Source organism: Diospyros lotus, chromosome 3, assembly GCF_014633365.1.
Source record: "Diospyros lotus cultivar Yz01 chromosome 3, ASM1463336v1, whole genome shotgun sequence".
NCBI lineage: Eukaryota > Viridiplantae > Streptophyta > Magnoliopsida > Ericales > Ebenaceae > Diospyros > Diospyros lotus.
The window spans coordinates 3,916,152-3,927,756 of NC_068340.1; the positions used below are offsets into that span (position 1 = coordinate 3,916,152).

Consider the following 11,605-nt stretch of genomic DNA (forward strand, 5'->3'; position numbering starts at 1 on the left):
ATGAAGATCTGACCAATAGTGAAACTAGACTGTGATCACACATCACGACAAGGCATGAAGGTCAGACAAGGCTTAAAACCAAACAAAGCAAGTGTAAAGTAAAGTTCTGTCCAATAGTGAAACTAGATGCATCGGTCTACATCTATTTAACAAGCAAACAGAAATATAAAGAAGGCACCACTTTCTGTTCAACAAATGAAACTGAAAGGGAAAAGGTCAAATATAGCCCATGAATTGAAAAGCAATAAATGTACTGAATACAGGGCAATGTTCTATACTTCTATTGAACTGTCTCACTGTGCTTATTTTCCCATCACAGAGCACCAAGAAATTAAGGATTATAAAACCCCTGTAATTGATTATATATGATTCATAGAAGCCTTCAGAAAAACCCAAAGAGAACCTATCAATGTTATAAACTTTCAAGTTATTAAACCTATTACTGTTGAAATTCTCATGTCATGAAGACGAAATACAACGGAAGAAAAAAACAAAATAAAACTTATGAAAATATTACTCAAGACTGTCAAATAAAACATTTCGCAAAATCTTGAGTAATATCTGATTTTCCTTTCCATCCTCCCCAACTCAAAAAAAAAAAAAAAAGAAGAAGAAGAAGAAGAAAGAAAAGAAAAGAAAAAGTTGGGATAAGTTACCCATTAGCAATGAGCCTATGATTATAGCAAAGGCCATCTTGTTGATCCCATTCGGCAGAAGGCAACATTGCATGCAGAACTGCTCCAAATATCCACCCAGAGCTTCAGCAACCCATCACAGCACAATTATAGACAAAACTGGCAGATTGCTTCCGGCCAAGTAAGTTCCACCGTGGGGGTCCTTCACTTGGAATCCACGAATTAACCTCTATAAATCCTTCACCGTAAGCTCTAGGTCCACCTATACAGATTAGCCGCTGTCCGCATGCCCTGAAAGCCAAGCCCCAACCATTCATGGAGTCCGCATGTTCTGGCAACCTCCCCACAGTTAGCCACTCCCTCGTCGCCTTATCATATTTCCTCACTTCCATGTTTGCATGATCCGCAGCATACAGCTCATTATCTACAACGGCAACTAGCGGAGGAGCCTCAGATGTAACACGCACCTCATTTTCCGCAGCTGCATCACCTCTTGCAGGAGATAAGTCATCAATCTCTCGCCAAGTTCTTGTTGCAAAATCAAATTCTTCAGCACATTTAAGAGGCTTTGAATTACTTCCTCCAACACCCCCAATCACGTAAAATTTTTCGTCCATGAAGAATCCAGAACAGAGCTTGCGCGGCCTGTGCATGCTGGGGAGTGTCTCCCATTCGCCAGTCTCAGAATTATAAAGCTCGGCAGAGCTAAAGACTTGACCATGAGAATCGCAACCGCCAGCTATAACAGCAATATGCCCAAGGCTGGCGGATGCAAACAAACATCTAGGGGTATGCATCCTCATTCCAGTGGACCACTTGTTTGACAACAGACTGTATTTGTAGATTACATTGTCCATAAACTCCTTCCCGAACACAAGCAGCTCTGTCCCAACTGCCAACGACTCCTTGTCTGAGAAGGCAAAACAGTCGTTAGGATCCATCATTGGCAACCGCATCCAACGCCGGAGATTGGGATCAAAAGCTTCCCACTCACGGAGGTTGCACGAAATATAAACCCAGTGTTCAATCAAACCATTCAGCCGCCTCATTTTGTATACCTCACCGCTCCGAAACACCGAGTGTAGGCTCTTGCTTAGCACTGCAATCGAACCATATTTAGACCTTGAACACCGGATGAGACACTCTAATGCGCTGTCTCTTTTAAGGCCGGGGATAAGAGTACTAGAATCCGGATCACCTCCGGAATCATCCCCAGCTTGCTGCTTATTACCGGATTGGGCTTCCGGGGGCCCTGAAGTTCCACGTAACCCTAGGGTTAGGTCGAGGGATTCTCCTTCCATCGCCTTTGAAGTTTCGCATAACCCTAGGGTTGGGTTGACAATTGGGCGAGCCTCCGATCGCTTGGGCAACTTCCTTGGACCTACGTCTTCCTCTTCTTCTTCCTCAATTTCCAATGGCCGCTTGCCATTGTCTACTCGGCAAGTCATGCAACCCCAGCTGTTATCAGGCTCACAAGCTCTTGGATAACCCCTCGAAACCACACAGGAACGGTCTTCCAACATGTCTCGGCGAAGAAACTACCAATTACGACTCCCAATTGCCCCGAAGCCTCCTTACCTCCCTTGCCAGATTGATATTCAACCACTGGGCATGGTTAAAGCAATAACCAAAACCTCTGGGAGCAACCTATTCAGGAGCAGAAAATTGAACCTTCCGTCAGAATCACACTGAAAATACAAAACCCAATTTGTATATATCTAATATTGAGGACTAACCCAAACCCAGTAACGCACGCACAGGGAATTGTACAGAACAGAAGCAAAAGATATGGCTATATATAACTGAAGCTTTCACCAATCTGAATTCAAAGACTACTGACATTACAGATCAAATTGAAGTCACTAAAGATTGAATCTTTCCATGAATATTCCATGCAAAGAAGAAGAAAACGCCTTCGAAATCATCAAAATTGTCAGTAATTAGACCAACCCAGAATTTAAAACAACGATTTCGATACATTTAGACATGCCAGATCCCTAAAATTCTGATCAGACACGAGAAAGTAATAAAAATTTCAAAATCTCATCAATCAAAATTGGTACTTTTTTCGAAATAGAAAAAAATTTAATCTCTTTTAAGGGATTCAACAACAATAATTAGATTGGATCTGTTCGAAGAAGTCATAAACATCCCCACCAATTTTATTTTCCCAACAGAGAAAAAAAAAAAAGAAAAGAAAGCGAAAGAAAACCCAACAAACAGAAGAAAGCGAGTAATGATACAGGGAACTTACGGATTGGACAGGAAGACAGGGGAAGGACTTGATTGGAATTATGAAAACAAAACAAACTCCTCTCTCCCCCCCTTTCTATCTCTCTATATATTATGTATATGTATATATCACTGATTTGGGTGGCTGTCGCTCTCCTCCTCCGAAATGCAGTTTTTTCAGTTCTCCGTATGGATTCTCCCTGCAAATCAAAGCCAGGCCTTTGGGGCAAAATCTCTAGAGGGTCCTATACCTAATCATCTTTCTCTCTTCATCTTATATTATATAATAGATACATATAATATCATATATATATATGTAAAATATGCGGTATGTACATACATATATAGATACCTGTATATGTATGTAGACCTGGGTTTTTTTGGGTCTGTATTGCGATTGATATAGAAAAAGGGGTGGGGAGGGGAGGGGAGGGGAAGGGAGGGGAGAGGAAGAGAGAAGGCGATGGTGGTGAAGAAGACGAGATGAAGCGGTGGTGGTGGGTCTACCTAATAGCTTTGGAGTTGTAGCGGTGACCGGATTAACCGGGGATTGCCGGTAACGACACGTGTTAACGTGACAAAGCGCATAGGACACGCGCTGTGGCTTCGTCAAGCGGTGCGAACTGCACAGAGGGAAGCGGTGAGAGAATTACGACGCGGACTCCGTCTTCCCTACGTCTCTGCTTTCGGTTTTCTCTTTCTCGGGTTTTCCAATTTGTCGCCGGGTCAATATGTCGGCGTCTTGTCGCGAGCTTATCGTTCATGGATTATGTCCTCCGGAGGCTGTGATCGCATGGGATGCGGCCCATGGTTTATTTACAGGGTCACAAATCACAATTTGGAGCTCTTTGACTAAAGGTCAATGCAGATCGGTGGACAAAGAAATACTTCAATTATGTCTATTTTTTGGAAGATTATTTGGGGTCTTTAAAGAAAAAAAAACTTCCAAACCAACTATGCATTTTTGCATGGAAAGCTTATTCAGAATAAATTACAATAAAAATAATACTAGGTAATTTGAATTGAGAAGTTATTACTATTACTTGAGATTTGTAGTGCGAACAATGAGCTACTTTCGTCCTTGTTTAAACTTTTAAGGAATGTCACTTGGCACAATAGTGCCATGACACACGAGTTTGGATTGGTTCTTAACATCTAAATGTTTTTATGCATGTCATTTTTGAATTTTACATATAAGGCCCATTCAATTTTGACTAAGTATTAGCAATGCCAATCTTTATCATTTGTCTGGGTGTTAAACTTTAAATAAAAATATACATTTTTGCATGGAAACCTCATTCAAGTTAGCTTGCAACGATGATTGCATTGGTAGTTAAGATTGGCAAGTTGTGATCGTTATGTGAGTTTTACAGCGAGTATAATGAGGGACTCTTGTATATATTTAAGGAAAGGTCATCCCCAAGCAAGAGGTGTGGCATGAGTAGATAAGTTCTTAACAATCAAATTCTTTCATGTATATCAATTTTGAATGTTGAATATAAAGGTTTGTTCCATTTTGACTACTATCAACGACGATGATCTTTATCTTTTGTTGGAGATTATGTTACACCTTGATTATAAGAATTCATTTCTTGATAATTCCCAACTATAAGAATCACAAAAAAGCCTTTTTTTTTTTTTTTTTTGTGAAAGACCATGGGAGGTCTTAATTCTTAAACTTTCAAACAAAACATGCATTTATGCATTGAAAGCTTACAACTATGACTCCATTGGTAGCTCAAATGGTGGGGGGTGCTTCGTGAAATCTATAATGAACTCCACATGACATTCTTGCAGTTATACAAGAATTATTACCTAACACAATAAACGTAATACGAGCATGAATTGGTTCTTATTAGCCATATACTTTTATGTATATCATTTTTGGACTTCACATATAAATGCTTATTTAATCTTGATTGACTAGAACCAACGAATATCATTATCATTTGTTGGAGATTATATTATATTCAAAATGTGAGAATCCATTCCTCAACAACTATCTTTATCGATTTTGTCGACACTCTTACATTTGTACAAGAATTGTCTCATAACACATACAAAAAAGTGTGATTTGAGTCTAAATGGGTTTTTAATATATAACTAAATAAATACTTTTTTATATTAAATAAAGGATGAAATGCATTGATGTGTGACAATTTTGAAATATTTTGATGAATTATGAGCAACAAGTATCTTTACCACACTCTATAGATGACTCTAGTGATAAGAATAGAAAATGAATATACTTGAGATCTCAAATTTAAAATCTTTTGAAGACGCTATATAAAAATTATACTATGATTTATCTAGGAGTGTGAGTTAGGGTGAGGCTATCTCTCGTGAAAACTAATCGGATAAAATTCAAGATATTTTAAGTTCGTAGAAAAAAAATATATATATATATATTTATATATCTTTTCCATTCATTGGAAATTAAAGTACATCCCCTGGTTGGAGTGTGCAGTACATCCCAAATGTATAGTGCAGTACATCTAAAATGCGAGGATTCGTTTCATTGCTCGGCCAGTCCCAATGATGAGATGAGAATGTTGCAGAATTCATCAAGAGCTATGTGGCGATCGTTGTACTGAAACTGGTACCCATATGAAGTCAGTCAGAGGTATGAATGAATGTTGCCAGCGCCCATGACTGAAACCTTTGGTTCCATCATGATTTTCCCATCCCAAGTCTCTTTGATTGCTTTTGAAAGATTCCCTCTTCTTTTTTATCAAATTATTTTCCATCTAAAAGAAAAAAACTAAAGGCAAGTGTTTAATTTGTTTGGTTTAATAAAAATTTTAACTTAATATCAAATAAATTAATTAAAATTTATTAGTCGAGCTTGAAAATTTAACTTTTACATAATAATATCGCCCGTGTTATTAGTTGAGAAATAGGGTATTTTTACACAATTTCTATAGAGAAAATGCCATCAAAGCAAATTCATAATCTTTTATAATTATAGTTATTGCGGTGATATTTTGAGTAAATATATATTTTTGCATCTATACTTATATATTTTTTTTATGTAGCTATTTAAATTTTGTATTATTTTAATTATACTTATGTACTTGTATTTTTTAATCAATTTAATTCTTATATTTTTATTTTTTTTGGCAACTCAATTTTTTTGTTATTTTAATTATACATCTCTACTTGTATTTTCAAATTAATTTAACTTTTATACTTTGACGTGTACAAAAAAAAGATGTTAAAATGACTTATCTCACTTTATTTTTTTTTTAACACATCAAAGTATAGATGTTAAATTGACAAACATGTATATATACATGTGTATAATCAAAACAATGAAAAGTTTGAGTTGTTACACGAAAAAAATGTTAAATTATAGAAATTAAATTAAAGTAAAAATATAAATTTAATAGTATAATTAAAATAACAAAAAATTCGAATAGCTATACGAAAAAAAAAAAAGAAATTGAAGTACATGAAAAAAATATGAATCAAGTTGTGGTATTTTTACTTACTTAATTCACACGTGACAAAAGAATTAAAAGAAAGAGAAAGTGAAGGGAGGAATGACAAAAGAATTAAAAGAAAGAGAAAGTGAAGGGAGGAAAATGACTGATTATGGGTTTCTTTTTCTTTTTCCACTCCACAAATGAAAAAAGAAAAAGGGAAGAAGAAAGAGAAAAGGGGTTCAAAATACATTAGATGGTAATGAATTAGGATTACTACTCACTAAAATGGTCTTATCGTACAAGCAAGCTGTTAATGCTAAGGATGCTTACATTTATGTTCTTTCGGGTTCAATCCAATCCAATCAAAGCCCCAACCTTACCCATTTTAAGCGCTTAATCGATTGCTGTTTTCGGTTTTTCTTTTTCCTTGTTTGTTTATTATGTAAAAACCACAGGAAGAAGATATACAGAGGCAGCCAAATACAGAAACAAAAGTAAAGCGTAGAGCCAAATTAGTCGGTGTGATTAGTCTATCCATTAATTAGCTTTACCAAACAACTCTTAAAGTCTGTACATCATTAGGTAAACTCGTTGCAATTAGGTTTCAATTAAGATATATATGTATGCATTCATTAGAACATGTGATGAATTTGGGTTCTAAATGGTTGGTACAAAGGACCATATCCCATTTCGTTTGCCTTTCAATTTTGTGCAGAATGCAGTAAAAATTAGGTGTAATTATTAATATATGTGATGGGAAAGTAACTTTTTTTTATTTATTTTTTCCGGGGCAGGTGAAGTTTCCTCTGGAAGCTGTTATGTTCAAGTATGGAAGGAATCTCAATCTAATTGGTTGCATTATTTATAAAAAGTACAAGTGATTGTTGCTTCTTGACCATTGCATTAATGGGGGGAGGGTTGTACCCCATATCTTACCACTGTCTCTCAAACTAATCCAATTCATGGGTTATTCTATTTTAACATAATGGTTAATTGTAGGACACTTTTGAATATAACTAATGTGACACTCCATATTTAACTTGACCTTCCTAAAATATATTTTCATAAAATTAACCTTTCTAATGAAACCCAATTTAGATATCATGTCATTTATCACGACACAGCTCCCATCGTGTAAACGGCCTATCAGCAACAGCAACAGCAACAGCAGCTGCAGCAGCAGCAGCACACAATTGTCAAAGGGACAAAGTGTGGCTGCCCAATTGACAACCTTTTCCATTGAATTAACTTTCACTGTGGATGGATTCTCACTAATCATGTCACCTTTTTAATATTATATATTATTATTATTATTATTATTATACATGCACACAGACACTCACTCACATGTGACATGCCACCTCTATATATAGGTGGAATATAGGGTCAAAGTTCAAACTTTCCTGCCTTGCCTTATCACCATTATTATGATCATCACCGCCTCCACCCCTTTCCTACTCTCTATTCACTTTCCCTCTTCTTCTCCTTCTTCTAAAATAACCATAAAATAAATAAATTTAATAAGGATATTTTTTTTTAATTTGACATGACTGATTAGGTAATAAATATTAAAATATTCTTACTAATTGTGAATATTATTATTTATTTATTTATAATTTTAAAGACCCATGGTCACCCATGTGGGTTTGGGGTGTGATCCAAACATGGGTCAATGACAAAACTAAAGTTAGAAAGGATTACTTGCACTCGATAACGATCATTGACCACTGATGTGAACCTTTGTTTTGTAATATTAGGCTCCTCCACCCAGCCCCCCCCGCCCCTCCCGTTCAACAAAGACCGACAATGCCGGAATTGCCCCCGATCTCACGGCAAAAGTGGACGTTAACCGTGGGCAGAAGCGTCATATTGGGTGGCCAAATCTTTTGACCCTTGTGTGGGATTTTGATTAGTTTTAACAATAATATATCCTCTTCCGGGTTTTAGATAGCTGTTGCGATGTGGTGACCGTCGCGGCGGTCTTAATCCGATACAGAAAGTGAGTCCTATCCAACTTCAGTATCTTCTTCTACCAATTGCCAAACACCTAAAAGATTGACCCCGAAAGAGACCTATACCAACTAATATATATTATCAATTTACGGCCGACTTAATCAATTTACGGATTTTAGACCAAAAAATTTGTTGAGATTTTTTTAAGTGTATTATTTTTCTTATAAAAAAATAAATAATATATTTTTAATGAGAAAAATTTATTATTTCATTAAATTAAAAAAAATTAAAGTTTAATCAATTATAAAATACGATAAAATTTTTAATTAAAATATAATTTTTCAAAATCAAAAGAAACCAAATAATGAAAAAATAAAACTAATTTTTTTTAAGATTCTAAGAAAATCAGTGCAAATTAAGAAAAAAAACTATACATTCTTAATTCTCTTATAGATGAGAACAAAACAAAATATTAAACTGATAGCATTAAAAAATGAATATGTATTGAATTATGTTTAGTTTTATGTAAAATTATTTTTCTTATTTTTTGAGATGTAAAATTATTAATTAAATCTTCATAATTAAATTTATCTAATAAATCATATTAAATGTATAATAGCCGTTTACTTACTTGGATAAAAAAATATGCAATAATCCAAACTAAAAAACATAGATGCTGATAGCCAAAGAAAGAGAAATGAAAAAAATTGAAAAGGAAATAATGGGTTTAATGAAAACAAACAACAATAAAAAAAAAATTGAGAAGAGGATGGAGAAGATAAAAGGTTAGATTGTATTTTGTATTTAATTTTTTAATAAGATATTTATTATTAAAAAATAAAAAATATATATATATATATTACATATTTTTGAAATTTTGGGCCTACGTCGCTTCACTATTGAGTCGGCTCTCGGGCTAATAGTGTCGTTTATACTTAAGAAGGTATAGGATTTAGGGTAATGGTGTATTATTTTTAATTTAAAATATTTTTATTATTAATTAATAATAATGAAATTCGCTTTAATTTTTTTTTTTTAAATTTGAATGAATAATAAGATCGACTACTCAACCCGTATTAGTCGGAGAGGTCGACAAGTGTGATCGCGAGACTTTGAAGGGTAGAGAGATGAGAAATTGAGACTGAGATGTACATGTAGTGTACGTAACTAGCGCCTTCGTTCTTGGACCGCGGGCACGGCGACTCCGGGCGGCGGCTTTCCACGTGAAGAAGACCATAATGCCCATGTGGGGAGATCATCCGCTGCACCCGGGTGTAGAAAACCACAACCTATAGGAGCCGACGTCATGGATGAGATTAATTGTAGACCGAGGGGATATTAATTGAAATTTGTTGGGTAGGTTTGCTGGCAGCTGCTGATTGGCGTTGGGCGGTGGAAACGGCGCCGTATGGTACGGGTGACTCGTGCGGGTCACGTGATTCGAGGGGGTAAGGTCAGGTCAGGTCAGGTTGAGTCCATCGATTCGATCCGGAGCCAGCCAGCCAGCCAGCCAGCCAAAGTGTGCAAATTTTGGGGGTAGCCAAAGGCAAAGACAGCGGGCATAGGAATCCGAGCCACGTGTCGGCGCACGTGGGCTGCACCTGGGGGCCAACCAAACCCAAGTGTCCTAAAACTAAAAGCCCCCCTCCTTTCTTTATTTCTCGCCCAACAAAATAATTACTGTTATTATATTAGATAGTTTCCTTAAACACATATTTAACGCACCTCAATCAGTAAATTACGGAAATAAAAAGGGATTGATGAATAGAGAATTGCCACGTGTGCACATCAGCTTTATAGGAGTCGTAAGAAATTAATGAATGAATGAGATTAGGATAGAAGAAACTTGGAGAGGAAGTTAAGTCTCAAGAGAGAGAGAGAGAGAGAGAGATTCTGGCGTGCACTATGGCTATAGAATAATAATAATAATAATAATGATAATAATGATAACAATAATCTGAAATCACAAATCACAAGGGCAAGGGGAAGGGGGCCGTAAAAATCTCACCCCATGCCCCGAGGGCGTGGTTGCACCAATGTCGGCAGCCCACGTGTCCACCACACGCGCAAAGACGTGTGGGCATGTGAAGCATCATTGGATTCTGAGAAAGTTTATTAGATTCTGTCAATCTTTAATCCTCCTCCTCCTCCTCAGCTAACCGCAACTACTCTCACTTAATCACCCACATTTACATTCATTTCCTGCCTCCTGCCTCCTGCCAATGCAATGCGCCATTCGACCACTAAAACCTCTCCCATTCTGCGCCTTCTCTTAACAATTAATCCAATCCTAACTTGGTCCTAATTTTGAATCAAAGATTTAATTAAAGATTTTAAATAAAATCAGAGCCCTTGCAAATTCCTGATCGAGGGGAGAAAACACCTGCAATACCAAGACTAGCTGCTATTCGTTCTCATAATTCCGTACCACGATTTCACTAGTTTAGTTTGGTCAGGTACTTACGTACGTACGTACACCCACAGAGTCCAAACCATGAAAGTTGACCTTCCAGACAGATTTCAAACTGATCCTCCCCTGCACAAAAATGGTACCAAATATTTCATCCATCCACCCGGCCAGTAAGGAGTACCCATAAAAATGTATGTATGATTCCCCCACCTTATTAAAACACCTGTACAATCTCATATATGCCATCCTCCCTCGTTAATAAATAAATAGATTATTCAAATTTTTATAATTATTAATTAATGTGTTTGCATAATCTCTATTTATACTATATATATATATATGAATTAATTAATTAATTAGCTCCGTCTATACATACCATATAAATCTTTTCATTTTTCACAATTAAGTTGAAGAAGAAAAAAGGGTGGTGTAGTGAACAGGTTTCGTAAGCTGCACATTAGATTGCCTTTTGGGAATATGATCATATACATCCGTAAGAGGTACCCCAATGTGTTTGCTAACAGAAAGAGGCCGGATGTCATATGGTTTTTGACTTGTAATGAATTGATGTGTTTGTGTGTGTTTATGGTGGTTTTGGCATGGAGAGATGTGGATGGAGCTGGGCCACCCAATCAATTATTTAACAAAGTAAGAGAGAGAGAGAGAGAGAGAGAATAGGTGTAGACAATGTTCGAGAGAAGTGTGTCATTTGATTTGGGTAGCTGATGAACTTTATTTTTTTTTCTTTTTCTTTTTTCTATCTTTTTTTTTTTATAATCTTTATTGGTTTGAAATCTCTTTTATATATAGTTTGTTGGGTGGTGTTATCTTTTGTTTTGGAGTGGAAGAGAAGTGAAAAGAGGGGGCTACCCATGTGATATGTGTGGTGGGTTACATGACATAGCTAGGAAGCTGGATTGCATGTTAGTTTGGGTGTGCATCTGGCAAGG

General features: G+C 36.2%; 1 protein-coding gene across 2 annotated transcripts; it reads right to left on the minus strand.

The window, feature by feature from the left end:
• Window positions 1–389: 389 nt before the first annotated feature.
• Window positions 390–3,339, minus strand: LOC127797845 (F-box/kelch-repeat protein At1g26930-like). Of its 2 annotated transcripts, none has more exons than XM_052331006.1 (2): window positions 3,220–3,339; window positions 390–2,282 (listed from the first exon to the last, which is right to left on the minus strand). In XM_052331006.1, exon 2 carries the CDS (start codon window positions 2,156–2,158, stop codon window positions 761–763), a length of 1,398 nt encoding a protein of 465 aa, XP_052186966.1. In that variant the 5' UTR covers window positions 2,159–2,282; window positions 3,220–3,339; the 3' UTR covers window positions 390–760. The 2 variants fall into 2 exon arrangements, with proteins under 2 accessions (XP_052186966.1, XP_052186965.1); XM_052331005.1 differs by having other exon boundaries at window positions 2,890–3,314.
• Between the last annotated feature and the right edge of the window lie 8,266 nt (window positions 3,340–11,605).

Coding starts and splice junctions, on each gene's coding strand:
- LOC127797845 (XM_052331006.1), bottom strand. CDS start 2,158: ATGTTGGAAGACCGTTCCTGTGTGGTTTCGAGGGGTTATCCAAGAGCT.